This window comes from Aulostomus chinensis, chromosome 23 (assembly GCF_037954235.1).
Source record: "Aulostomus chinensis isolate RoL2024-O1b breed Wild chromosome 23, RoL_Achi_v1.0, whole genome shotgun sequence".
Taxonomy (NCBI): Eukaryota; Metazoa; Chordata; class Actinopteri; order Syngnathiformes; family Aulostomidae; genus Aulostomus; species Aulostomus chinensis.
In genome coordinates this window covers 9,412,739-9,439,938 of record NC_141342.1, presented here as the reverse complement: position 1 = coordinate 9,439,938, position 27,200 = coordinate 9,412,739, and the positions used below count along the sequence as shown (strand labels likewise).

At 43.7% G+C, this 27,200-nt stretch overlaps 2 protein-coding genes and 1 long non-coding RNA gene across 6 annotated transcripts in view; 1 reads left to right on the top strand and 2 right to left on the bottom strand.

Annotated features, from left to right (window-relative positions):
• LOC147239419 (cytohesin-3-like) overlaps positions 1 to 3,478 on the top strand; it is a 31,223-nt gene extending 27,745 nt beyond the window's left edge. The window contains exons 11-13 of the mRNA XM_086195083.1: positions 78 to 149; positions 261 to 415; positions 2,360 to 3,478. Coding sequence (XP_086051209.1) covers positions 78 to 149; positions 261 to 415; positions 2,360 to 2,432 — 300 coding nt within the window. The 3' untranslated portion in view covers positions 2,433 to 3,478. The remainder of the gene's footprint in view (positions 1 to 77; positions 150 to 260; positions 416 to 2,359) is intronic.
• Positions 3,479 to 3,539: 61 nt separating this feature from the next.
• On the bottom strand, positions 3,540 to 6,619 carry LOC147239418 (uncharacterized). 4 transcript variants are annotated; one of them, XR_015111454.1, is made up of 5 exons: positions 6,603 to 6,619; positions 5,542 to 5,824; positions 4,231 to 4,862; positions 3,935 to 4,113; positions 3,540 to 3,819 (listed from the first exon to the last, which is right to left on the bottom strand). It is a non-coding gene; the product is annotated as an uncharacterized LOC147239418 (long non-coding RNA). The 4 variants fall into 4 exon arrangements; XR_015111455.1 differs by lacking the exon at positions 6,603 to 6,619 and adding an exon at positions 6,010 to 6,563 and having other exon boundaries at positions 5,572 to 5,824; XR_015111453.1 differs by lacking the exon at positions 6,603 to 6,619 and adding an exon at positions 6,010 to 6,562.
• Positions 6,620 to 9,582: 2,963 nt separating this feature from the next.
• The window catches only part of LOC147239417 (alpha-tectorin-like), a 28,881-nt gene continuing 11,263 nt past the window's right edge, over positions 9,583 to 27,200 (bottom strand). The window contains exons 16-41 of the mRNA XM_086195502.1: positions 24,492 to 24,607; positions 24,081 to 24,353; positions 23,880 to 23,975; positions 23,598 to 23,763; positions 22,741 to 22,856; positions 22,307 to 22,585; positions 22,111 to 22,206; positions 21,783 to 21,948; positions 21,174 to 21,574; positions 20,489 to 21,065; positions 19,809 to 20,392; positions 16,598 to 17,150; positions 15,917 to 16,515; positions 15,643 to 15,800; positions 15,114 to 15,514; positions 14,805 to 15,001; positions 14,006 to 14,401; positions 13,602 to 13,885; positions 13,206 to 13,483; positions 12,953 to 13,072; positions 12,011 to 12,195; positions 11,740 to 11,900; positions 10,721 to 10,972; positions 10,391 to 10,550; positions 10,179 to 10,284; positions 9,583 to 10,086 (exon numbers count right to left, since the gene is read on the bottom strand). Coding sequence (XP_086051628.1) covers positions 10,061 to 10,086; positions 10,179 to 10,284; positions 10,391 to 10,550; positions 10,721 to 10,972; positions 11,740 to 11,900; positions 12,011 to 12,195; positions 12,953 to 13,072; positions 13,206 to 13,483; positions 13,602 to 13,885; positions 14,006 to 14,401; positions 14,805 to 15,001; positions 15,114 to 15,514; positions 15,643 to 15,800; positions 15,917 to 16,515; positions 16,598 to 17,150; positions 19,809 to 20,392; positions 20,489 to 21,065; positions 21,174 to 21,574; positions 21,783 to 21,948; positions 22,111 to 22,206; positions 22,307 to 22,585; positions 22,741 to 22,856; positions 23,598 to 23,763; positions 23,880 to 23,975; positions 24,081 to 24,353; positions 24,492 to 24,607 — 6,746 coding nt within the window. The 3' untranslated portion in view covers positions 9,583 to 10,060. The remainder of the gene's footprint in view (positions 10,087 to 10,178; positions 10,285 to 10,390; positions 10,551 to 10,720; positions 10,973 to 11,739; positions 11,901 to 12,010; positions 12,196 to 12,952; positions 13,073 to 13,205; positions 13,484 to 13,601; positions 13,886 to 14,005; positions 14,402 to 14,804; positions 15,002 to 15,113; positions 15,515 to 15,642; positions 15,801 to 15,916; positions 16,516 to 16,597; positions 17,151 to 19,808; positions 20,393 to 20,488; positions 21,066 to 21,173; positions 21,575 to 21,782; positions 21,949 to 22,110; positions 22,207 to 22,306; positions 22,586 to 22,740; positions 22,857 to 23,597; positions 23,764 to 23,879; positions 23,976 to 24,080; positions 24,354 to 24,491; positions 24,608 to 27,200) is intronic.

The following is a 27,200-nucleotide window of genomic DNA, read 5'->3' as shown; positions in this document are numbered from 1 at the left end:
GTAGCATGATCATGAGACTATGGGTTTTGATCTCAGATGGATCCTGTTTGTTATGGTGTTTTTATGTTTATCTCCAGGATAAAGAGCCTCGTGGGATTATTCCCCTGGAGAACCTCAGTATCAGGGAGGTGGATGAGCCCAGGAAACCTGTAAGGACCAGCTCCAGATGCTCTCCTATCCAACTGCAACTGATGCTTTCTCATCAGATTAAATTTTTTTTACTGTGCATATCACATGGTTACCTCCTGATGTCTTCCCAGAACTGCTTTGAGCTCTATAACCCCAACCACAAGGGTCAGGTCATCAAGGCCTGCAAAACAGAGGCTGACGGGCGGGTTGTTGAGGGCAACCACGTTGTGTACAGGATATCAGCCCCCACGCCAGAGGAGAAGGAGGAGTGGATCAAATCCATCAAGTAAGAGATGCGGTGTTGGCCTGGATCCATTTACACTGAGAGGGCACTTAGCCAGCTCTGTGCAGGTCCCATGTGGGACTTTCTCATGTGTGACCTTGACTGTGAGAAACCACCTCACACACTCACTGAATGTGAGCTGTGAGCTTAATCATAAACATGCAGACCCGCGCAAATACTAAAAAACACACTCACTCACTCACTCACTCACACACACACACACACACACACACACACACACACACACACACACACACACACACACACACACACACACAGATGTGATTTCTGCTCCGCTGGATAAGCTCAGTTCCCTTTGATTGGGGCTCAGCAAGCAAACACACACACATGCACACACTCCCTCTGAGGTTCTGCTGTGCTCCAAGAGGTGTTTTGTAGCTTTATCCAAATTCTGCCTTCTTAACTAGGAGGAGAGTGGAGGCGATGCAGTAAATTGTTCCCAGTGGATAATTGATCAGCTCACTGGTCATCCTGCACTCAGCTTCAGTTGCAAATATGATCAATATCGGAGCAGAAAATCATATTACACCATCTTTCCCTGGGCTAATGATGTTAAAAACCTACTCACATTGGCACGTGTGCATTCCCGAAATGAAAGTGATGTGTTTTAGGATACTGGTAGTTGCTGTGTGGCTGCTTTATGCACAGTTAAAGAGGTTGGAAAGCTGAGAAAGGCGCTCATCTTTCCCAGAGATTTAGAGTCAACCGACCTTGAGATGACTCGTTAAATATCTCATACCCTATCAGCTGCGCTCCTTTTACAGGCCTCGGTGTGCTTTTAGTGTGAAAACAAGTCGTCTTATTTCAAGGCTGCCCCTCCATGTTTTCCCTTCTATCCTAATGAGGACACTTCCGAACCACCACGACTAAATGGCGAGTAGCTTTTACATTAGAAATTGAAGGTTGGAAGCGGGTGTGATGTCACACTTGAGTTGACATGGTTGACGTCACAACCATGAGCACACAGCTGATAACGACACTTGGCGCCGTGTGTCACACATGCTAGTGTTGTAGCAACACGTCCAAAGATAGAAGATGAACAGTGTCATGTGTACCACTGATTTAATGAGACGCAAAAAAGGACGTGAAGGAAGTGAAAATAACAGCGTACTACACTGTCTACACTATTACACAGCCATTTTGAATTTGGTGTTCATCAGGTATCTTCGAGATTTTAAATCCTAGAGAGGCCCAGTTAAATTAAAAACTGAGAAAGCATGAGAGTGGGGCCAAACCGTCCGCACTTTCCAAAAATGTCCTCCAAGGTGTCAAACTCAGATTTCTCCTCCATACAAACACCAACTGTATAGCAACTCACCTGACCCATCTAACACGCGCGTTTACTTACAGTGAGTCGCTTTTGTAGTGATAAATGAATTTCCGGGATATTTACCCTCAGGCTGTCTGCAGTATGCTTGGGAAAGCAGCATATTAGTGTTATTTCCACCCTCAGCGAGTGCCAGCGCCAGCACACGGCACAACAATTGATGTTACAGGAAAAATCAACCAACCTGAGTCAGATTTCACAGTTAGTCTTCTGAAAAACACTCCTCACACTCTCCTGATAGAAACTCATCATCGCGCTCATTGTATACTTTGATCGTCGCTCCTGAATGAGGCTCGTCAAATGAACCTGTGTTGGTTTTGATCTGGGTGCTTGGAGAGAATGATATGAAGTCACAATGAGATATTTTTAGCAAAGCAATGAAGCTTTGATGGGAGAACGGATTTTTGACGAGATAAACAAATCACCGCAAATACTTAGGCTTTAATAATTACTAGCAGCGACTAATAAGAGACAGCATGGACGCAATCTATGTTTGCATCTTGAAAAATCACTTATCACTGCATAATGGGGTATTTGTAAAGAGGGGGGGAGTATTCGTATTAAATCATTTGTTTTACCTTCCTGTCCTCTTCTCCTAGAGCCAGCATCAGCAGGGATCCTTTCTACGACATGCTGGCCACCAGGAAGAGGAGAATAGCCAATAAGAAGTGATGAGAGCTCTCTTCAAACACGCCATCTGCGTTGAAACCAAGTCTGTGACCGACTGAGTGTGCGCACGTGCGTGTGTCTGTTGTTGAATGATGAAGGCCTCCCATGCAGTTCTTTCAGGGTTGGAGGACACTCTGCAGACACAGGTGGGAGTTTAAGGGGACTGAAATTGATTGATGACCACCTGAAGAGGCCCAACTGTCAGGACTGAATTCTGAATATATTGTGGCTGTGCCAATATTGCCATCTGTTGGTCATTTAAGGAAATACATCTAATGTGTGGCAGATACAGAGAGAGGACTTGAAACCTCTGGAGGAGGGTGGTCTGTTCTGCCACTAAGACCTCCAGAGTTTTTTTCAGCATCTTATTTTATTCACCTCACGAGTTTTGACAACTACCAACACCAACAATCTTTTACAAACCCTCAACTCCAGAATGCCTCAGGCTCATAAATCAGCTGGTCTGATTGGTGGCCCTCAAGTGACTCTATATGCAAACACACTGATTTACTCAATGACACGTTGGCTCCTTCTTTTTACCCACAGTTCCTTGTTGTGGCCCTTTAATGGGGCCAATCAAGCTAAAGTGTATCTTCTTCATTTGGTTATGTTGAACTATTTTACTCACTGAAGATCCATCTCATGATCAAGTTTCTCTTGTATTTATTGTCTTAATTTGTTTCAGAAAAGTTACCCCCCCCCCATTTATATTATGCATGTAGAGTATACAGATGTACACTGTTTTTAATCTTTGTTGTGTTTATGTAGTATCAAGGTCATTTTGGCCACAAGGACTGGATAAGTGCCCCCCCCCACCCCCAAGACAGCTGCCACTTCACAAAACTTTGGGATTTAATTGCAGTTCCATCTTACGTTGGGGAAACCACTCATGGACACTTTCATGGAATAAAAATACATAAATACATGCTGATGGGTGAACTCCTTTTGGGTGAATTCAGTGCTGAACACAATAGATATTTGGTTCTTTCAAAAGTGTGATTAAAGAGAAGGATGAGTGGATTCCTATTGATGAGCAAATTAAAAAAAAAAAACGACTTGAAAAGTGCGTGCGAGCGTGTGTACATGAGAAATTAACTGTAGTGTAAATTGTCGAATACAATCATTTATTCCAAAGCAAACAGATGGTCAACATTTTTTTGTCGTTGTTCTTTAATGTTTTTTTTTTTTAAATAGAGATGATTGTTGTGAGCCAGAGAAAATATGCATGAAAGAAATGAAATGTCCTCCATGTCCAGGGCGACATGGAGCCATCAAGGACAGAACCTTCCCACTTCCATCTCATTCTGTCCTCCCTCCATCGCTGTGTCGGGGTATGGAAGACAATTCAAATCTAAAGGCTGCTGGATGTCATCTGGGTGAAAATGAATTCCTGTTAACAGAGCATGAGCTGGAGTTTTGAACCAAGCTTATTTTTGCTGTGTGCTGTAAATACGTCACTTTCTTCAACCAAGAACAAGTTCAAAATGCGTTTTACAGGGGAATACCTGTCATGTTTAGTGTCCGTGATGTCATCGTAACGGCGTTCATGGTTCTTCCTCTCCTCGCTCCCTCTGACCTTTTGACTCATAGCTTTGCCAAGGCGAAACTGCTCTGTTACCGTGTCCCGATGGTTTTATTTTTCTCCTTTTTTATCGAAAGGGCTCAGTCTGAATCCAGGTTGGAGCTGCGACAGAAAGATAAAAAACACACTGTGATTATTCTTGACCTACAATTGACTGACAGAGCATCTTCAACACCATGGAGCTGGAAATAATGAGGATCCAAGGATGGCATCACTTACCCAGCTCCCCTCATCAACTTCTTTTCTTGCTTCTGTTACATCTTTCACTGTGACGGCTCCTGAAGCTGTCATCCCTCTCCCTGCAAAGATGAGTCCTTTTGTAGTCTCTGTTAGGAGCTGATGTGGTGGGTGAACCCTTCAATTTGGTGGCACTTTCGGGCATTGTGGAAGTGTCTTTTGAAGGGTAACGCTCCCTCTCCCTGACGTGGTTCACATCTTCAATCTATCCAGAGTTTCAACTCTCCTGCTGACACCGCCGGTGGCTGGTAAACCCTTGCGGTCGGGATAATTGTGTCCTCCCTGCTCACTGTCCCTGTCCTCTCTGGATCGATGGTGCTGATGAGAGCATCCGTCCCATTCATAATCCCTGTGGTAGGAGATTCAGATTCAGATTCAGACAAATACAGAAAACTTTATTTATCTCCGTGGGGGGCAATCAAGAGGAGGTTCATCTCCCGTAACGCTAAGCCACCAATTCCTCCAATGAGTCGTCCTGTCCCTGCACCAGTCAGGCTCTAAGTCTTTGTCCCTCCAGGATCTTCCGTCATGCCCTCGAGAACAGGGATTGGACGAGAGCTTCTTGTCTGCACATCTCTCAGTCTTACTGAGAAACTGTTGGTCTGACCAGACATCTGAAGAGAAAATAAATACGCTGCGATTAAGATATTTGGATAGTCCCTAAGTATGGCGTCAGACAGCTGTCAAAATCATGAGAGCGCAAATACAAATAGACGAGCACAGGATCAGGAATTGAGGGTATAAAAAACAACACTGAGAGGTCAAAAATAATCTTGTGGCGATTAAAGTTTTGTCTGGAGCGTGTAAATTGTGACAGAGCGCAGTTGTGTACGGTGGCGCTGCTCGCTCTCTCTTCTAACTTACACGCTCGCTCGCTTCGGGATGTTTTTTCGCTCTCGATATTTTTTCCTACCAGAAATACGTCACGGGGTAAGGCTCGACAAGACGATTGCCGATCGAAGTTCGTCGGCGGAATACGCCTGTTAATGGTCAGCTGCTTAAAACGATTTTTCTTAGGCGGGAGGTGGCGGTCATGCAACGAACATGCCATTAAACCACATAGAAGAAGAAGGAGTAGAAGAAGAAGTTCGCCGAAGTACACTTGTTAATGGTCGGCTTTTACGAAGAAAAATAATTATTTACCCCATATTTTTGAATGAAACCTTACTGACTGATTTTAGCGACTTGAAATATCCCAGCCATTCCAGCCCTAAAGTTCATAGAAGTGCAGCAATTTGAACTTAAACTAGGCTGCTAAGTCCCATCTCGTCCCATCATATGTTGTGTATTTACCCAGTGGGAGTCGCTGCACAGTTCACTCACTGCAGTTCCTCCAAAAAGGCCTGCGCAGCTTGGGGAGATTGGAAGGCATGTCTCTTTCCGTTGTATGTGAAGGTCAGGACGGCGGGGAATCGCATGGCGAAGAGGATGTTTCGTCCGATCAGACGTTCACACACCTTGTTGAAGCCGCGCCGTTTGTCCTTCACTGCAGCCGAGAGGTCCTGTTGAATGTACAGTTTCTGTGGCCTCACATTTCAGCTCACATACTGGGCCCTCATTCTGATTTGTCCCGTAGCTACAAAGCACACATTTCACATGTTAGAGACTTTTGGACAACAAATTGTTTGTGAAAGCAGGGAAAATTCAGTTTTTCATAACAACAAGGAATTACGAAGACTTCTTGGCCTTGCTAATTTCTACAGTACAGATGATTTATCAGTTGTTCTACAGTCGGATAGCTTCCCCTTTCACCCAGCTGACCTCTCTTAAGAAACCTTCTTAATGATCTCCACTTCTGATAAGTCGATCGTGTTGTTTTTCTTCACAGATGATCGGCTCAGACTCCAATACTCTGCTCTAAAATAATGTCTTTTCAATAGGCTTCCTGTGTTTGCCCCAGTACCGCATGCTTGCGTCCCCGGTGTTGCCCTCAGAGATTTTCGACCAACCAGTTGCTTTTCACTCGAGCTTCCTTAGTTTTGAGTGCCTTGGAGGTCCAGCGAGCAGCCAGCCTCCTGTCACCACCAGGCGTCGTCTCTCTGGTGTTTTGTTCCACCACTGTTCTTTAAATAAACTGCTTCACTGTGCCTGTCTGTTACCGCTACCATTGGTCCACACAACACTCAGAACCTTAACACATTTTCTTGCACATCATATTCTTACATTAATTGGGATATTGCTATGTTCTATGTGCCAAAACCCAATTATGATCATATTCAGGTTATATTGGCCGACTCATGTAATGTCCAGTTCCTACTGACATCAACCTGAAAAGGGAGGTTGGGGGAAGAGGAAGTTGACCGAATATCGGCCTTTGACGAATAGGGGCGAGACTGCTGCTCAGTGGTACCTACATGCAGGTCTCCCTCCCTTAACTCCACCTGCCTCCAACCTACCTGTAAGGTAACAGAAAAACATTCTAGAAATTTCTGTTCTGGACTGCGGCACACCCAGAAATATGGCTTAAACTAGTGTGAAAATATTGGGAAATTCAGGTTGCGTTTTTCATCTTAAGTAGAGAGATTTCATGTTGGGATCACCTGTCTGATGAAACTGAGCCATAATTTACATGTACTCTGTTACAGAATTAAAAACAAATTGAAAAGTAACCCTTTGAACACCCCCTTGTTTTTGCTATTTTGGACTCGCCCGAGCCGCTTGAGAGAGAAAGACCGAGGAGTACTCGAAGGCTAACGTCTGGTGGTTTGATGAATGTATATTTAATTTTGACGGTTTCATTTAAAGTCAGTCCTCGTCCACCATGTCAAAGACATCTGCAGTGTGGCAGCATTTCATGAAAATAGATAAAGGAAAAAAAGTCGAATGCAAAGTTTGCAAACAACAGTTTTCATGTCACAGCTCCGCTACAAACATGGCGTATCACCTAAAAACGGTGAGCTAACGTGTCCACCTTAGGTTGCCCCGTCAGTTTTGAGCATATGAACATATCAGAATTGACATTTCAATGTTTTAGTCTAATAATTGTTTTGTTTTAATTGTAATTTTTTTTTTTTTTTACCGTGGACTTGCCCTTTTGTGTTTGAGAGTAAAGTTTTAAGTTAAAAGTCTATTTGTGTCTCAGCCGCGATGCTGAGCTCCTCTGTTCAGTCTGGCTCTGTGCGCAGGACAAATGATAGTGTCAGTTATTATAACGTGACAAAAACAATTGTCTACATATCCCTCAACAGGTTTTGTGCTGATAGTTGACGGTATATTTTTCATACATAAAATTAGTCAATTTTTCGTCGAAATTTGAGGGCTTCAGTCGACCAAGAATTTCTTTGGTTGATTACAGCCCTAGTCCACACTGTATACCAGTCATATTGTCATATGACCTGGAAGCTATTGAAGAAGAGATACATTTTTGCATGGGCATATTCATCAAAAATAAAAGAGGAAGTAAATAATAAAATGTGTGTCTGTTGCTTAGAATTTACAACTGAAATGATTTGGAGTGCCTCTGAAGTTACTGAAATAAAGAGTGAGGATTGGTCTGTCGACTGGCGACCCGTCCAGGGTGAACCCTGCCTCTTGCCTGAGGGCTGCTGGGATAGGCTCCAGCCCCCCCCCCCCCGTGACCCTTAACAGGATAAGCGGAAGAAAATGGATGGATGGATGGATGGAAGGATGAATGGATAGATTTGTCTGTTGGTTCCTTGTGTTTTCCATTCCCTGCTCCTTTCATGCTCTCCCAGTCTTCCCCTGTGTCCGTCTTGGTCTCGGTCTTGACTTACTGTACCATCTCTTTTTGCAGACTCCTGCTAACACCTGCGCACATGTGACAGTTAAACTCATCAGTCATCCAATTCTGCAGTATATATGCCTGGCTGTGCGTATATGCAGTCGTAACTAGGCTCTCAGCCATGCCTAATCTCTGTGAGTTTACACTCCAGGGGCCTCATGTATCAATACTTGCGTGGATCTCATACTAAAAAACTGCGGTCACAAGAATCGCGAAAGTTGCGTTCGCACAAAAAATCCGGATGTATCAATATGTGCGAATGCCGGAATCCACGCACGTTTCCTTGATACATCCCAATCAGCGTGGAATTGAGCGCAGACGTCGGTGTGACCAGGCCCTCCCCCGTTACGCCCATCTATAAATACGCAAATTCATTTCAGTAGGGTCTCTGCTGTTGGCGCTCGCAAAACAATGTCAAAGAAAAAGAGGTTCACGGCCTGGAGCTGGAGGTGCTGGTAGGAGAGGTGGAGGAGAGACGGCAGATTCTGTTTGGCAGCCTGTCCAGTGGTGTCAGTAGAAACAATAAACGTTGTGAGTGGGATAAGGAGTGAGAGGGTGAACGAGGTGGGTTTGGAGCAACGCACCCCCGCGGAGATGAAAAAAAGGTGTCAGACCTGTTATTGGCTAAAGTTCCCTTCTCATCACCAGTGTTGTTTATCATCATGTTCATACATCTGAACCTCTTCTAATGACGGAAAGCACGAGTCGCTAAGCCCCAAAGTGTGGCTCCTCCTTTACTGAAGGATCAAAGTGATACAAAGCACAGATTTCCTCACTAAACCTGCGCGAGCATAACTACATCATCAGCTTGCACCACTGCTAGCGCTCTGAAAGGTTTCCTCTCTATTTCTAATGCACGTCTGTAATTCTAACTTACTAAACAATGCAAGCTGAACGTAGGACTAAATTCAACACTGCGCATCACTAAATGCAATAACTACAATAATCAATTGGCTGAAATCTAAATTTAAATAACAACATGGAAAATGGCACTAACAGGACCTCAAGGTGGAGGTCAAGCGGCGTGCAGCTGTCCTCCGGAGGAGTGCCGGCCAGACAGGTGGGGGTTGGGAGAGGGGCACCTGACGGAATTTGAGCAGCGGGTGGCGGCAGTCATGGGCAGCATCTCTGGGGGGGGGGGGGGGGGGGGGGGGGGGATTGTCGCCCCCACCCACACTGACTCCGAGAGCCTGGAGGGTCAGTGCCAACTCCATTTCTTTCGCAACATTTCCACCTGCTTTGCCACAGATGTCACGTCATACACAGAATCAGCCATTTAAATAAACCAATAATATTGCCGACGTGCAGCACCGACCAGTGCAGTTAACGCAAGAATCGGCCTTCCGCTAATTTCTACGGCACCTCCGGAGTTGGAGTGAAACAGCGCAAGAATCGACGAACTTTTCGCATTGATACATCTGAACGTGAGCTTCAATCCTGGCGTACGCAAGTTTTTCTTGCGTAAACCGCGTTGATACATGAGGCCCCTGCTCTGCCTTCACTCACCAATTCTGAGAATTCACCTCATAATTTGTATAAAATAAATGGAGGCAATATGTTTTGAAAAGAAGTATTTTATTTCCCAAGTAATTATTCACTCAACATTCATCACATTAATCACATCACATGCCTGCTATATGCAATTATTCAGTCATTTATCTGATTTCACACTTTGAAAAAACAAGCCAATTGGCTCTAAACTCTTCACATGTGCTATATGTGAGAATATCAGAAGGAGTATTTCAAAAACAACAAACAAAAAAAATATCCATTTTTCCCATCAGTAAGCAAATTTAAAGTAACTGTCTATAACATCTATACCATCATCCAAGCTTAAATATGTAAAGACATTAAATGACAACAATCAAAATCAAATTGGTGGGAGCTCTGTGGAAGCTTTACTCTTCACCTTATTATAAATACAAAAAATGCAGCTCAAGGAACAATTCCAGAGATGTTTTTCCTCATTGAGCTTCTACTGTACACAATGAAAGAATATTCTTTGAGATCTATTGAGATTTTGGGTTGTGACCAAACCAACAAGCAGGGTAAGCAGTGAGCTCAAGGGTCCTAAGGTACTGCTCTCATTTCACTGTCTGCAAGAAAAGAACCACAGTTAGACATAATGGATTGATCGAGTTTGCATGAACAAGAGTGCCGAAGTTGGGAAAACATGAGGGAGTTTTACCTCCAGGGCTACGTAGCGTCAGGGCTAGTGGTCCTAGTGACAAGGCAGCAGAGTCATGGTAAGATACAGCCCTCCGACGTCTGCCGTTGGAGCCTGGGTGGCATTGCTACCAAGAAACAACACCACAGGTTTGTGCTGATGCTTTTGGTGGTGATGCTTTTGGTGGTGATCTATGTCATCTCACAACACACACAGAGTGGTACTGTACTTACAGGGCTGCAGTTGTTGTGGCTTGAAAGACAATAGTGGACAGAGCAGTGCAGGTAGATGGATGATTGGTCAGTAAAGGTGAACATCCTGAAAGAGAAACGTGCTACGCTGGAGACGCCATTCTGGATCATCTCTACTGTGCCGTCTTTAGGGTTTGCACACCTGTAAGACCGGGGAGATGGTCGGACACCAAGGGTTAGCAGGCAGATGATCATGAAGTCAGAGGATTACATTATGAGAGAAAGAAGAAAAAAGTAAGATTCATTTTTCCGACTTGGCTAACTAAGCACAAGAGGTTAGTCAGCCAACAGAAACTGCAAGAGCTCCTTTACCCTTCAGAGATGAGTTTCCAGCGGACAGGGTGGTTGGCGATGTTGACAGGCGTGGCCCAGCAAGAGTCCAGAACTGTTGCGATCTCTGAGTCATCAACTCCTTCTGTCCACACCTTAATATACAACCTCTGGTCCAATTCCATTTCCATGTTATTGACACTGGTGAGGGGTGAGTTGAAGCCGCTGTCCTGATAGGGCATCATTCTGATGTTGTATTGTCCTTGGCCTGATGGAAGGTGCTTCTTCACCACGCTACAGACAAACAGAATACAACTAAACATTAAAGACACATTTAATCTTCAATAACTTCAAAATTGGACTCTTTAAGGCCTCGCTACAGAGCCCCTAAAGTGACATGAGGAAAATATGAAATAGAGAAACTATCTGAGGCTGGACAGTTTCTGGTGAACTTGATACATTCTATTTTTGTTGGCCATGTTCCTTTGAATAACTGTGTTCTGAAAGGAATGGATGTGCAGATGATCATGAACTGATATCGTAAAGGACAACAGTTAAAACAAGCATTCTACTTTTTCAATGGGAATGTTCAACATAACTTGATGTACACCATCCATTTTCCTCTACTTATTCCTGGTAAAGGTCGCGGGGGGGCTGTAGCCTATCCCAGAGGCGGGGTTCACCCTGGACAGGTCACCAGTCCATCACAGGACCAACACATAGAGACAGACAACCATTCACACTCACAGTCACACCTACAGTCAATTTAGAGTATCAATCAGCCTCGTCCCCTCTTGATGTCTTTGGACTGTGGGAGGAAGCTGGAGTACCAGAGAGAACCCACACAGGAACAGGGAGAACATGCAGACTCCATGCTCCATCCCGTGCCCGAGCAGGGACTTGAACCCAGAACCTTCTTGCTGTGAGGCGACAGTGCTGACCACTGCACCACTGTGCCGCCATTTGATTTAAACATTTGTTGTAAAAAAAAGAAGAAGCTATTCTACTGTTTTATTTATTAACAGGAACCAACTAAACATTCAGATGAGATATTAAGTCACCTCTCCACAGAGTTGATGCCCACATCCATGGACACGGCCTCGGTCAGAGAATATTGACAGGAGAAACTCAAGTGGATGCTACTGTGGCGGCTGATCAAACCTTCACCAGGGTCCTTCTCATTCTGGATGGTGTTCTTGTACATAAAATGAGTTCCATTGCTCTTCAATCAGAAAAATGAAATAGTTACAAAGTGATTGATTACACTGTCAATATGAGATGGTCTTAAAATCATGATCCAGACTTGATAACATGCTTCTCTATGGACTATACCATGAGAACTGTCCCACACAGCTGGCTGTTATTGTTAAAGCGGAACACCAGGCGTCCATCCTGGAGGGTGCCATTGCAGGACTCGTCCTGGAGATGGAGAGAGCTGGAGGGGAAGCCTGCCTCAAACAGCTGGCAGCGGGACACAGATATGGTGCCGGAACTACCCTCACATGAGATGAATGAGTCTATGACAGAGACCGAAATTTACACAATTTGATAATTTTCCTCTCATTTCAAGATTGGTGGTTTGCTCCCTGGCAATTCTTGCCCATGTGTCCACTAAAACACTCAACCCAAAGTTTCCTCTGATAAATACCAGGAACCGTTCACATTTGAAGCAATATTGGTGTATTTTTAGTGAAAAAAATGTTGGCATTACTCACACGACAAAACATGCAGCAAGCAACACTGTCAAATTTAGAGTTCAGTTTATCGACTCTCAACAACATTTATGTTTGCCAGTGGCCTGACTTTTTCAGGTCTGAACATTTTGTGGCGGCAACTTAAAATGATGTGTAGGATCGCGCCATATCATGTTGTTCAGGGTAATAGCATTATCATTTTTAAATGATTTTTTAAAAAAATAGGCTCCAGCCCCCCGACCCTTAATAGTAAGGAATAAGCGGGAGACGACGATGGATTACTGTTGCTTTGGTGATCCACACTCCCCAGAACAAATTGTATTTGTAATTTGCCAAAAAGGAAATATATTTAATAAATGAAGGAAGAAAAGGGGGCTCAATTCATAAATGTGAGAAAAATACACACCGAAATACACATAAACCAGAAAACTGATTCATGATGCTCAAAGCACATGTTCATATCATCAAGAGCTCTGGACTGTTTAACTAATCATACTTAAAGACTCTTCTAATCGTACTTAAAAACTTTTCCCTGATTACATTTATGCATTGGTATAACGGGACAAACAACTTCCCTCACCGTAGCTCTCATTGTTGGTACGATGGTGGCGCTCATCACAGAAGCAGCCATAAACTCCGTGCTTCTCACCACACCACTCATATTCTGTGCAGTCCAGGTGTTCACAGGGGTCTGACTCAGCTGTTGAATTGTGGTGAAAACATGAGATGATGAGTGATGAATATAAAACGAAGTAGAGCAACCTTAAGCTGATTAGACTTAAGATTAATTGTTCTGTGTTATCTCTGTTCTCTTAAGATGAGAGCAAACATACCACATTGCAGAGCAGAGCGCCACTCTGGAACGTTCAACCCTAAACCAGAGCAGGTGCTCTCATAGGCTGAGACAGCAGAGCAAAGCATGCCATTGGCCAAAGAGTAAAGGCAGAGATCATAGACGCAGGAAGTGAAAAATAGCTGGGGGTCGGTGTGCTGGTGACAAGAACTGAATGGGCCACTCGAGTTGGTGATGATGCCACAGAGCTCTGAGTATTGTTCCAGGAGGGGACAATTGTTTGATCCATCATCTGTCCTATCATCAGTGGATCCGCATCTAGATGAGACATCACACATTACTTGAAATGAGAGAGTAGAAAATGTAGTGGACATAATGTATGGAGTAGTGAAACCAAACAAGACCAAATTCTTTCTGTAGTGACTTGGCAGCTCACCCTGGTAGACTTGTGGGTGCCTTCCAGCTGTCTCCAAACTCATTGTCATCTTGTGCCAATGTTCCATTGGGCAGGACTTTGTCATCTGTACAGTCACTATTGAAGTTACCACACATCCCAGTCACTCTGTTCTCATGGTTTTGGTCGATTTTGACCAGCAAAGTACTCTGACCATCAAACTGGACTACAATGTCAATGGCATCAACCACAATGTAGCTTCCCTGCCTTAGCACCTGAGCTAAGGTTCCTGCAGTGGTGGGAAGAGACACCTTGGTGTCATTTACCTGGGAGGGTGAAAGAGACAATATGGGGTGGGGGGGGGGGGGTGTCACATTATGAGCCTTTTTACATCAAACAAATATCAGAAGTAGCATACAATGAAGTACATGAAGAGTTGACTGTACCTTTACTACTTTGTTTGGTCCAATCCAGATGTGTGTATTTTCTAGCTCATTAGAGAGGTATATATCTACTGCTGATACAAATGACACACGGTTGTTGCCACGGTGATTGTTAGTAGCTACAACCTGAAACTGGGTTTCGTTGGTGCCATGGCTCACACTCTCTGTGACGATGTAAGAGCATGTGCCCTGGAAATGAGCCAGTGCCCCATCGAAGCTGACGTAATGTGGGTCCCCCCAAACAGTGCAAGTAGACATAGTGCCAAAACAACCCAGCTGGCCATTTTTGATGGTGCACTCTTGTGCAGGGGTGCAAGATGCAGAAGAACAGCGCAGGTCATTGGGAGCATGGCATTCACATTGCTGAGAACACCCATCAGTCCAGAAAGATTCACCAGCCTGTAGCAGGTGATAGAGGTATTAAAAAGAATTAATTCCTGCATCTGATTCATAAGTAGAATAAAAATGCAACAGAAGGGACAGGAGGCCAGTATCGTGACATTGTTATTGTTGCACTCCATAATTTTTGAAAACCAAATATATCTAATCAAGTTAATTTGAATTACTTCAATTGTACACAAATGTATTTGAGCTCTAAATGAAACGATCAAACTACAATTGAGTAATGAAGTGTGTTTCACAGGGACAGTTTGTTTTGAATCAATACAAACTACTTAAACTTTTTTATAAATTCAGTCAATAAAACATTTAGGAAGCCTGTACACTTAAGTTCATACTCATTCATTTTTACGGTATGGACAATTACAAAGAAAAGAAATGTCTCTACAGGGATTCAACTTACATCATAGTAAAAGCCATCAAATTGGCAGCCACACCTTTCCACAGGGACACACCTGGTCCCACTCCTGAGAAAACCTTCATCACAGAAACATCCTTCTGAGCACACCTGCTCACAGGTGGCATCAACACTGCTGGCACAGGTGTGTCCACAGTCGGTGCCACACAGCTCATAATGGCTGTTTTCTGGACAGTCAAGTCCTAAATAATTGTGGGGACAAATGATGGATGTTGAGGGTTGATGATGTTGATTCGCTCTTTTCTGATAGATAGATATTTGTATACCAACTGATGAACACATTGATTCACTCACTGCAGGTGGTGTTCTGTCTCCAAGGATAGATTCGGACATTAGCAGACTGACAGGCACTGACATATGCCTCAACTGCCCTGCACAGAAGATCCTGGCCTCCATTTCCAGTGATGCACACATCATACACACAGTCGTTGAAATATGGCGATGGGTCCACCTGCTCGTGGCAGAAGCTGAGGGGGCCATCAGCTCCCTGAATCACTTCACACTGGGCTTGAGCAGGTAGCTCATCTATACATTGTGGACAGGAGGAACCACATCCATCACTGCAGGTGTAATTGCCCGCCACTTTCCAAGCTGTCCCAAAGTCAGATGGACTGGTGACTGTCATTCCTGATGGAGTCTGGTACTCATCACTTGCATTTCCGTTGAAGTTTCCACAAAGACCACACATTTGTCCACTGTGGATGATCATATTTAAAACAAAGTGACAAAGTCAATCAGATGAGTGGTTGTTATTGATTAGGTAAAACAAGTTCAATTATGATGTTAAAATATTCCTTTATGACTTGGGGTGATTGGAATATACCTGTAATTTGAAGGCACAGAGATGGACACTGTACTCCATCCATCATATTTGACAACCAGGCCAAAATCAGCACTGACAAATGTGCGAGAACCACTGGCATAGATTGACACAAGACCTCCCCCTAAGAGAATGGGTGTGTTTTCGTTCACCCCATTTACCTAAATGGAAAAAAATAAAATTATAGTTGTAAACTGATGAAGTTGTTGTGCTTATTAGATTAAATGTTTACCATGAATTACATCCGATAAAGAAAGTCTGCTCCAAAAGTACTCACTTGTACCACACCATGTCTCTCCCTGGACATATGCACTTGATAGCCCCACACATTCACGAAGACTTCAGCTGTGATTGAAACTGCTGACCCGTGCCATGCTTCATTCTTTGCTTCAACAGAAAACTGTTGGAGCCCATCAGTGGTGTTGCAGGGGGCTGCCAGAATGTAGCGACATGTTCCCTGAAAGTCATAGGCTTTGCCATCAAAGGTGAGGTAGTGAGGGTCACCAGAAGCTGAGCAGGAGCCATGAGGGTTTGGATGGCAGCCAAACTCATCCTCCACCACACGGCAGGACTCCTGGGGACCACAGGTGTTTGGGACACAGTGGACTGCCCCAGTTGTACCGTCACAGGTACAGAAGCTCTGACATTCCTCACCATCCCAAAATTGTTCACCCCCTTGTCGATAGCGTCCTTGGTGATAGCAGCCACAGGCTGTTGGTGGTACACACTGATCACCATTGAGAACAAAACCATCATCACATTGGCAGCCTTCCTGGCACAAAGTGCCACAGGAGAAGGGGAAGGAAAGGCTGGGGCAGGTGGATGGACAGGAGCTGCCACAGATTTCATAATGGCTGTTTGGGGGACAGCTTTGCTCTGAAGAAAGATCAATTGTTCCTCAGGTAAGACAGTGAATAGTATCAAACTAATCTCAACTGAATAGAAGGAAAGTGCTTACCACACCCAGTTACATTCCTCCAGTGTCCCATGGTATTGCCTCTTATCTGGCACATCAGTGCATAATCTCGCAGGACCTTACATAGTGATGATTCTGGATCTGCAGAAGCCCTAATGATCTCATCACATGCCTCCACATGCTGTTGTGGGTCCTCCATGGCCCAACATCGGTCAAATGGCCCATCCAGTGCATCAAGAATACCACAGTACTCACTAGACTTGTAATTTGTTGTGGAATTTTGGCTCACAGTCTCCACACAATGTGCCACCAATGAACCATCTCTCCAACTGTCTCCAAAAACTTGAGCGCTGTCCACCAGGATGCCACTGGGTGTTTGGAAGTCATCGTTTGGATCAGTGTTGTAGTTACCACAGAGCCCACCGATGGAACCATTGTAGATACCAGGTGCAGTGACACGCACAAAGTGAGGCCAGACTGTCTGTACAGTGACACCGAAGGAGGTGCGGAGGATGATACTGTGAATGCTGCTGTGGTAGATGTGGATTCTGTTGGATGCAGAGCTGTATGGTGGTCTGATGAGCTGACCATCAACCTAAAGAGGACATCAAGCAGTCAGTTTCATGTGTTCTAGTTAAATTACGGAGATTGGTCATATTTTTTTTGTACAAATTTTCTCTTTTTTGGGGCTCATTCAAGGTGTTTTGCTTTACCCAATTAATGTGGTTCATTTAGGTAGTTGTGAAACCATCAATTTTACATGGTTGTGGACAGAAAATCCTGTTCTTGTTCAAGAGTTGCTCTTGCTCCAGAGCCCAACTCTGGTATGGTTAAATTGTGTCTTAATTGTAAATAAAATTCTTATTGATTCAGATCAAACAATACTGTCTCTGCCAATGAAGTGTAACAAGCTGTGTCTGATTTTTGCCCTTATCCAGAACACAGGACCCTCTTCATATACAATATACATTTCCTTTACAGAAAATGGGCGGGAATTAAACGGATGATGGTGCAATTTAACAGGGAAGTTGGTTGGTTGGTTGGAAATTGGTTTCACAAAATTCTTTTTTTTTTTTTTTTTAAACAAAGCCAGATTTAAGCTTAAAATGTTCTGATCAGCAGACTAAATAAAGCACTTCTAGAACAATCTAGATGAGTTTCTATTGCCACTGACTTGATGCTGACTGCCTTGTTGTGCAGAGCAGCTGAATGTAGGTGAAGTGTCACTGCAGCAGGCATAAGGGGATTTTTTTTAAGTATTGTGCTGAATACCGTGTCAGTAATTTTTTTTCCAAATTCTTTTAAAATATTGTATTTCAATGACAGTGAAATAAGTTTTACCTCTCCGTTCTGCATTCTTTACAAGATTAAGGATATTAAAAACTAATTTGCTGAGTTTTTTAGGAGTTATATATGTTCTCATAAGTCAGTTACTTTGATTACTGTGTTTTGTTATGTTTTTTTGGAGTTCGTCTGCTGAGGCCAGCCAGCTTCCTGCCAATTGTTATTTTTTGACCATGAATTTTGGTTTAGCTCGATGGCGATTTTGAGTTGTACTTTGTGGATTTTTGATTGTTGTGTTGGTGACATTAAACACCTGTTTTCACTGAGTCAGTCTCTTGCCATTCCGGACCACCCTGAATATTAGGCTGTAACAATTATATTGGGTCAGTTTCAATCTGCTATTAATGTAGTGTTCTTGCTTGATTACAAGCTTTTTCTCATGCATGTTCAGTAATTTCTCTCTGAAGATCCCTTATTCTCACTCTTCTTTTGTCATCTAAAGACTCATCTTGTCTAATGGGATAGGCTCCATCCCACACAACCCTCAATAGATAAACTGTATAGAAAATGGATGGATGCATGGTTGGATGGATGGATGGATGGATGACTCATGGGTCATAATTATATGGGACCATGTTTTTTATTTGAGGTGTAATGATAATTCCTAAATAATTGAACCCAAGTTACTGCGAATGAGTGATGGATTGTTGGATTAATCCTTTCTTCCCTATTGAGAAAAAATCTTGATGATTTTGCCTGATTGACTTTATAGACAAAGAATGTTCTGAATGGACCAATTAGATTAAGCAAGACAGGTATTGTGTGTGTTAGGTCTGAAAGCTACAGTACCTCTCATCAGGGCCAGGGTGGGACTCCTAATCTGATGGGGAGGAATTAATACCAGCAGGCCACTTTGACCATACGCGCGCCGCCATTTTGCCAACGTGCACAGCTGTGCCAAGTGAGTGCAGCTCTCTCGTATCGCACGCTCGTGTTACACAAACTGGAGACTGCAGCAGCAGCACTGACTGAGCAGATTGATTGAATGAATGGCCTAGATAGAATTGAGACCTTTGTTTTATCTGTGCTGTCTGTCGCTTGCTGGCCTGGCATGGCTTGAGGGGGAAGGAAAAATTTTTTTTTCAGGCAGGCCACCAAGGGGCCAGGCCACCGGGAAATCTCCCGGTAGTCCCGATGGCCACCCCGCCACTGCCTCTCATCACCACATCTCCTGCATTGCTAGCATTAGCACCTGATGTGGCTCTTGTTACCAGCTGGCGCATGTTCGCTTCTCAAGACTTTTGCCCCTTTTTACTTGGCTGTTTTTCGTTGCTGTGTACAGTGAGCCTTTGTTTTTTGACCTTTGCACAGTTTTTTGACTCTGTATATTGTTGATAAATGTTGAGGAAGTACGAGTGGTTAAATACAGGATCTTGGCTGCTTGCAAAGAGCTCTTCATCCAACACTTGCCACTTTCTTGCTTGCCACCATATTGGATCCCCCACCTCCTCACACCACCCCCTTACTGCTTTTTCAGTAAAAGCATCTTGTCTATTTTTCTATTCATTTAAAAAAAAATAAGAGTTTCACTGAGCCCTGTCCAAGCTCTGGGTCTGATGACCAGCAGCACTCTGATGATTTATTTTCCAAACAGCAGCACGTTGATGGAGGAATAAATCCTAACTAGTGAATAAAACACAGTGAAGTGACATCTGCACTTTGCTACGATAAAAACGCGTCTATCTTCAGTGTGATGATGGAAGTGTATGTGGGAAGCGGGACTGTGCGTGACTGACAAGGTGGCTGCCTATCCCAGAATGTTGTCGGACAAAAGCACCAAAGGCGAACTTTCCTACTTGAAAAATCCTTGAGCACAGATAATGACACATTGTTAGTTATTCGTCCTTGTCACAACCAGAGTACTGGATTCTTGGATTAAATGAGTTTCTGACTCTTGTCTAGTTCTTACCTTAACTTTGCTGGTACCGGTCATCTCAATGGAGACATGTGTGCCTTCTGCCTCAAACTTCAGCACCCTGGAGAAGCCCTGGTGGCCTCTGGGTACTTTCTCTGCTGCCACCATGAAGTGGGGGTGGCTTGACAAGCCCATCACTTTGGCAAGGGTCAATCGACATGCCCCAGGGTAGTAGTATGTCACACCATCAAAAGTATGATAATATCCTGGGCCCCTTATCCAGCATGTTTCATAGCTGTTTGGTCTGCATCCTCTTTGTCCCTCTTCCACACTGCATGACTCAAGAGGGCCACAACTATAGCGATGGCAGGTCATGGAACCAGAACTGCAGGTACAACGTCTCCCACAGTCCTGGTCTAGTATTACAGTTTCTCCTGAACGATAGTAGCGCCCCTCAAAACTACAGCCACATTCAGCATGAGGGACGCAGACCCCAGCACTAAGGATGTACCCTGAATCACAGACACAACTCTCTTGGGGGGGAAGAGGGCAGTTGTGGGTGGACTTGGGATTCACACAGGTAGCCGGACATCCAGAGCCTTGAGGTTCATAGTGGCTGTTGGAAGGACAGGAGATTTCTGAAAAAAAAAACAACAACAAAAAATCATCTTGACTTTCTGCACAGTTAATATAAAGAATGTTTTGAAATACATTTGAAAGACTAGAAGATGTACCACAGAAGCCTCGTCTCCTCCAGCTTGGGAGCTGTACACCCTTCTGTTGACACTGATGTGCATACACATTTAGAGCTTGGCACAGAATGGGCTGGTACCCTCCTGCCACACACAAGTCATACACACAATTCTCCACAAAGTTTTGTGGTGGAAGCTGCAAATGGCAAGCAGCAAAAGCTCCAGAGCTGTTCTGAAGTATTCCACAATGGTCAGCATTGCTGTACAAAGCTGTCTGGTCAGCAGTGCAGGAGGCACAATCCAGACCTTCACACTGGACCCCACAACCACCATCGTTCTCCCCTGATACTTCCCAACTGTTGGCAAAAACCACATCAGAGGTAACAATCTCGCCGTGCCGGGTTAGAAAATCATCCTCAGGGTGATTGTTGAAGTTTCCACACAGGCCACATGTTGCATTCTGGTAAGTGTAGGGTAAACTGATCCTGACATAATGGTTAGCATCATATGATACCTCCAAGCCAAAGTCAGTACTGACAACTACAGAAAAACCTGACTCATAAACCTGGATGGTTCCATTGCTAAGAGAGAGTGGGGTGGCCGCAAAGCTTCCATTGACCTGCAAACACAGCGGCAAATATGTCAGTCAAAGTGCCAGCCTATTTCTGATCACATTGAATTAAATTTCTAATCACATTACAAAGAGAAAAGACTCTTTATTGCTAACCTTTGCTTCTCCATGATGTCCTTTGACCAGTTCAATTGATTCATCATTGACAAGAACTTTCACCAGTCGTGTCCAAGAGACATGAGTGCTGCCTCTGTTCTCATTTGTGCCCTCTACTCTAAAATAGGGCAGCTCAAGGCCACATTGTTCTGAGAGAACATATGTGCAAGTCCCCTGGAAGTGAAACACCGTGCCATCAAAGGTAGAGTAGTGTGGATCACCACTTATGGTGCACGTTTGTCTCTGCACCGTCTGGCAGGAAAACTGAAAGGCAGCAGGACGGCATATCTGTGAAAATGAGCAGGGCTGACTGTGGCACTGCAGGCCTGCTGATGTGCAAGTACACATCTGTGCACAGGAACTGTCACTCCAGAATGAGTCACCCTGCTGCACAGGTTCACCTTGAAAAGGATGAAAGCAAATAATCACCAAGTGAACATAAAAGTTGATCTGTGAATGGCTTTAAAGTTTTGGGATGTGAGGTACTTAGGTGATTAACAGACAAAAGGATTCATTCTCCCAGCAACAAACTGAGAAATCTAAGTAGTGAAGTAGACATAAAATAAAGTATCTATAATGATCACGGTGCATCCTGTGGTCTTAACATACCATTGAAGGTACAGCGTGGTGGTCCATCATCGACCTGGAAGGCCCAGCGTCCAGGTACATTCACATTGCTATTCAAGCGGAAAGTAGAGTTACGTCCTGTTGCAGAGTCAGAGAATGATCCAGGGATTGAGAAGTAGTGGCTGGAACCAATTGTGTCATATCCAGCCTGGAAAGTCATGTCAGAGAGATTAAGTTAGGCCCATTATTTCAATAAATTATTTTGCTTTATATTGTTATCATTATCTTTGCTTTATCTACATTTAAAATTTTAACAAGGCATAGGAAAAATATTTGATTGCGCATGGCATATAGTTTTAATGGCTCTCACCTGAACTGACTGAGTTCTTGAAGCTATTGTCCCATAGTTCATCAGCACAAACGAGTCCTGGCCACCAGAGATCAACACTGCCTGCACAGTTGTTTGCTTAAGGAAATACAAGTAAATGAGGAAAAATACACAAAAAACAAAATATATATATATATATATATAATATATTTCACTGTTAAAATCCGGGTTGACTTACTGTTTCATTGGTAGGGTAGTATGGTACCACATGCCATGTTACAACGAAGACCCAGCTGGCAGTAAAGTTCAACTCTGGGAAGTACTCTTGAATGTCACTTGTAGCTTGCTGGAGAACACAGCCACTGGTGTATTGGTTGTAGAACATGACACCATTTTCTCTGTGGTCAAAATCTGTCCAGAATGGAGCAATGATGTCTCTGGATTCATGTGCTGGGATCATGTAAGGTATGTACTGGTAATATGATCCATCAAATGTCAGATATCCATTATGGCTGACCTGGAAAAGTTGTTGTCAACATTCAGTTACTAAAATATTATATCTCATGTGATTTGGTATAAAATATGTACAATAAAAATCTCCTCTCTCATTATACATGCTATTCCAAGTCTACTACATTAAAATAAAACATAATAAAATACAACTTCACATACATGTATCTGATCATATGACCGTCCAAAATAAACAAAAGGCTGTTCCAGGGCAACTGAAGGAGAGCTTCCACCGACATGACGAGAGCTTGTCTCACCATTAATTGGGTAGAAGTTTTCTAAAAACAACAAAGAATAAATAGAATGACCATCCATCTTGACCTTTGACAGTATTCTGGAAATGAACAGTGTTATCCATAGCAGTCCACTGTATGTAACCTTTGACATCCATGTTTGAACCTATAAACACAGTTGAACTTGTACTATTAAAAGTATTAGCACCTCCATCAGGAAGGTTATGTTTTCACCTGTGTCTGTTTGTAAAATATCACGCAGGATTATGATGAAACTATCAGGCTGATTCTCACCAATTTAACCTAATGAGTAAAGTTGGGCAGAGAATAAACCTATGAAGTGTTTGTAGCAAACACATTTATCATAGCAAAGCAAAGCATTCCTTCACATTGGCGATGGCAGACGTGTCTGTTCTACAGAGTTCTCTTCTGATGACCAGAATCTTTTCAATTCTATTTGTTTTCTTAAGTGCAATGCTTGTCTTCAATGAGATGAAAATCCTATTTTATCTGATGTGCATTGTTTTTCTTCCCTCCATTCACCTTGTTCCTACAATGTCTTTGTGTGTGCAGTGGTCAGTCAGGACTACGTGACATCATGTTGTCAACATGACAACACCAAATTCTTTTAAACAGATGAACTTTGAACATTTGGGTTGGCAAGAAATGAGCCGACACACATAATCGTATATTCATTCATAATCAAAGATATCCAAGGAATGGAGTGACTGTACAATAATGTGTCTTTTTTAAAGAACCCAAGTGTATCCTGTGGTCTTAACATACCAGCGAAAGTACAGCTGAGAGATCCATCATTGACCTGGAAGACCCAGCGTCCAGGTACATTCACATTGCTGCTCAAGCGGAAAGTAGAGTTACTTCCTGTTGCAGAGTCAGAGAATGATCCAGGGATTAAGAAGTAGTGGCTGGAACCAATTGTGTCATATCCAGCCTGGAAAGTCATGTAAGACAGAGAAAAGTATGATTAGTTGCAGTTTAGTTCAAATATTACAGTACTCAGTGATAAATAGGGTAAAATGCTTGGTGTATAGTTTTAATGGCTCTCACCTGAACTGTTTGATTTCTTGAAGCTATTGTCCCATAGTTCATCAGTACAAACGAGTCCTGGCCACCAGAGATCAACACTGCCTGCACAGTTGTGTACTAAAAAAAAAAAAAATACTCAGGCTTTTAGCGTGAATATAATGAGGTTAACTCTATGAAAACAAACAGTTTTATTTAATGTGTGTTTATAACAAGATTACTTACTGTTTCATTGGTAGGGTAGTATGCCACATACCATGTTGCAACAAAAACCCAGCTGGCAGTAAATTTCAACTCTTGGAAGTACTCTTGAATGTCCTTTGTAGCTTGTTGGAGAACACTGCCACTGGTGTATTGGTTGAAGAAAACCACACCTCTCGCGTCATCTAAATCTGTCCAGAATGGAGCAATGATGTCTTTGTATCCATGTGCTGGGAACATACGAGGTGTGGTCATATGCAATGATGGCATAAACGTAAGATGTCCATTGTGGTTCACCTGGAAAAAAAAAAAAAGTTCTTAATATTTTACATTACAAAATCACTGTGTCCTACAACATGTAAAATTAAATTCCTCTTGATCGAAATCATACCATAACATGGATTTGTAAAAATAGTACAAAACAAATTAACATACGTATATTTGGTGATACGATCGTCCAAAAAACCCAAAAGGCTGTTTCAAGGCAATTGGAGATGAATATCCATTGAGTGGACGATAAGTGGGTTCACCAATCACTGGATAGAAGGGTTCTGAAAAGGGCAGAAAAAAGGTGAATAAAGAGAACAAATAAGCAGAATGGGACTTCAATCCTGACCTTCATTTGTATCCTGAAAAGTCAAGTCAATTTTATTTGGTTAGTGCCAAATCATAACAAAAGTTATGTGATGACACTTGACAAGTAGAGCAGGTCCAGTACCACACTCCTTCAATGAATCTACAGCCAACAATTCTCCCTCAGCAAGCACAGGACAGCAGCGACGGAAACCTTCCCTTTAACAGACAGGAACGTCTGGCAGTTCCAGGCTCAATGGGGACAGATGTCTGCTTTGACCGGTTGGGGGGAAAAGAACAGGAGAGCAAGGCAGAGACAAAGACAGATAATGGAGGAAGACAGATATACGGAAGGAAAGAGAGGGACAGAGATAAAGAGAGAGAGAAAGGGAAGAGACTGATGGACAGATGGGGACGTGAGCAGGTGGAGCTATGGGTGGCAGCTTGAGCCTCTTCAGGTGTGTAGCCTCCTCCAGCAGCATCCCGGATCTGGGATGAGGGGAGCCCAAAAGGCTCCGGAGAAGATGATGAGTTAGTAACACATATGATTTATATATGACACATATAGGAGAACAGAGAGGAAAGAGAGGAGGAGAGAGAAGCCAAGTGCACCATGGGAGATCCCCAGCAGTCAAACGTTTCACCCGAATTGCCAAGTAGGTCGGATCGTAGGTTGCAGAGTCGGTTGTAGGCTGTCCGTGTCAAGGTTCGTGGTGGATGATGATGGAGACCCAAATGCGGACAGTGTTGAGGTGCACAAAACAGGCTTATCGAAAGCTGGGGGACTGGGGACTTGACGTGGCGTGAGAGCTGGGGACTTGACGCGAGGCTGAAGACGTGACGCGAGGCTGAAGACTTGAGACTGGACCGTGAACGGGACAAGCACAAGACATCGAACCTAACAGTAACAAACAACCAACAACAATGACCCAACACCGAACACGGGAAAACACCGAGGTTAAATACAAGGAGGGAACAAGGCGCAGGTGTGGCAATCAACCAGGTGAGACACATGAGGTAATCACAGGAGGGAGGTCATGAGACAGGACATGACTACAAAATAAAACGGGAAGCACGAGACAGGGATCGTGAAAGTCCGAAACCACAACTGGCGCGAGTTGTGACCTACTTCATAACCTAAATTCCAGCCTAAACACGCCCACATTCTAGGTCAGTTCAGGTGCATCCTATGGAGCTACCTATGGCCCACAATGCACCACTGACTTCTTCTTCTTCTCTCTTTCTAAAAACTCGTGGACCCGCAAGCCAAGTTTGCGCCACCAACAGTCTCCCATTCTTATGCAACACTAACATGTGTAGTTATTGTTGATTTGTTCACACAAAACGCGACGCGGTGTGAACACACCTGTTAATGTGCTTAATAATAGAGAATGAATGAAGGGTGCGCTCAGAGTGGAGTGCAGTACGACAGCCAGGCCAGCAGGTGGGGCTTTCGTTGTTGCTGTCTATCTAATTGCGGTATCTGTGCTCTGCCAACAGAGGTCGTGCTTCACCACCAATCTTCTAGGGTGTCCGAATGGTGCGTGTCTAGGTTGGAGGAGTAGGCTGCAGCTGTAGGTCATAGCAGTAGGACGTAGGTTGCCACTTGGCAATTCGGACGCAACCTAAGCCTATAGCACTGCAACTCTCTTCTGGCAGGCCTCCCTGCATGCTCATTCAAGCCTCTGCAGATGATCCAGAATGCAGCAGCACGTCTGGTCTTCAACCAGCCCCAAAGGGCACGTCACCCCGCTGCTGGTTTCTCTTCACTGGCTTCCAGTGGCAGCCAGGCTCAAATTCAAGGCACTTCTCTTGGCTTACAAAACAATCACAAGAACGGCTCCAGCCTACCTGGAATCCCTGATCCAGGTCTACTCTCCTTCTCGCCCACTACGCTCTGCATGCGAAAGACGCCTGGTGCTTCCAGCCCAGCGCTGCTCCAAATCCCTAGCCAGACTCTTCTCTTCTGTTGTTCCCAAATGGTGGAACGAACTACCGAACTCTGTGCGTTCTGCTGAGTCCTTTTCTACTTTTAAGAGACAATTGAAGACTCAATTGTTCAGAGAGCACCGAGGCACTGAACCTGACTCTCCTCCTCTTTGGGGTAGAATAAGTCAGAGGGTCCAAGACCCAGCACTTAGTGATTATGTAGCACCAACTGTGTTGTCTGATGTTGTATGTCTGTTATATAAAAATAAAAAAATAAAAAAGGTGGGGGGGCAACACTTCTTCTGCCACTAGATGGCAGTACCTGTGACCAAATCACAACTGAAGCACTTTTGCGCTTCCTATGGACTTCTCCTTAATTAAGTCTAAATTCTTGCTTGTGTTGTACGTCGCTTTGGACAAAAGCGTCTGCTAAATGAAATTGTAGAATTGTAGCATCATATCTAAGGGCCAGCCTAAGCAGCCCGAAATACAGTATAAGCCTGATCAAAAAGGAAGGTTTGAAGGCTGCTCAAAAAGGATTATTGGATTAATTTAGTTCAGTTAAGTTCAAACAAAATACTTATGTCACTGCAAAGTGGAAAAAAAATGATTTGACAGTAACAACAATAAGTGAGGAAATGT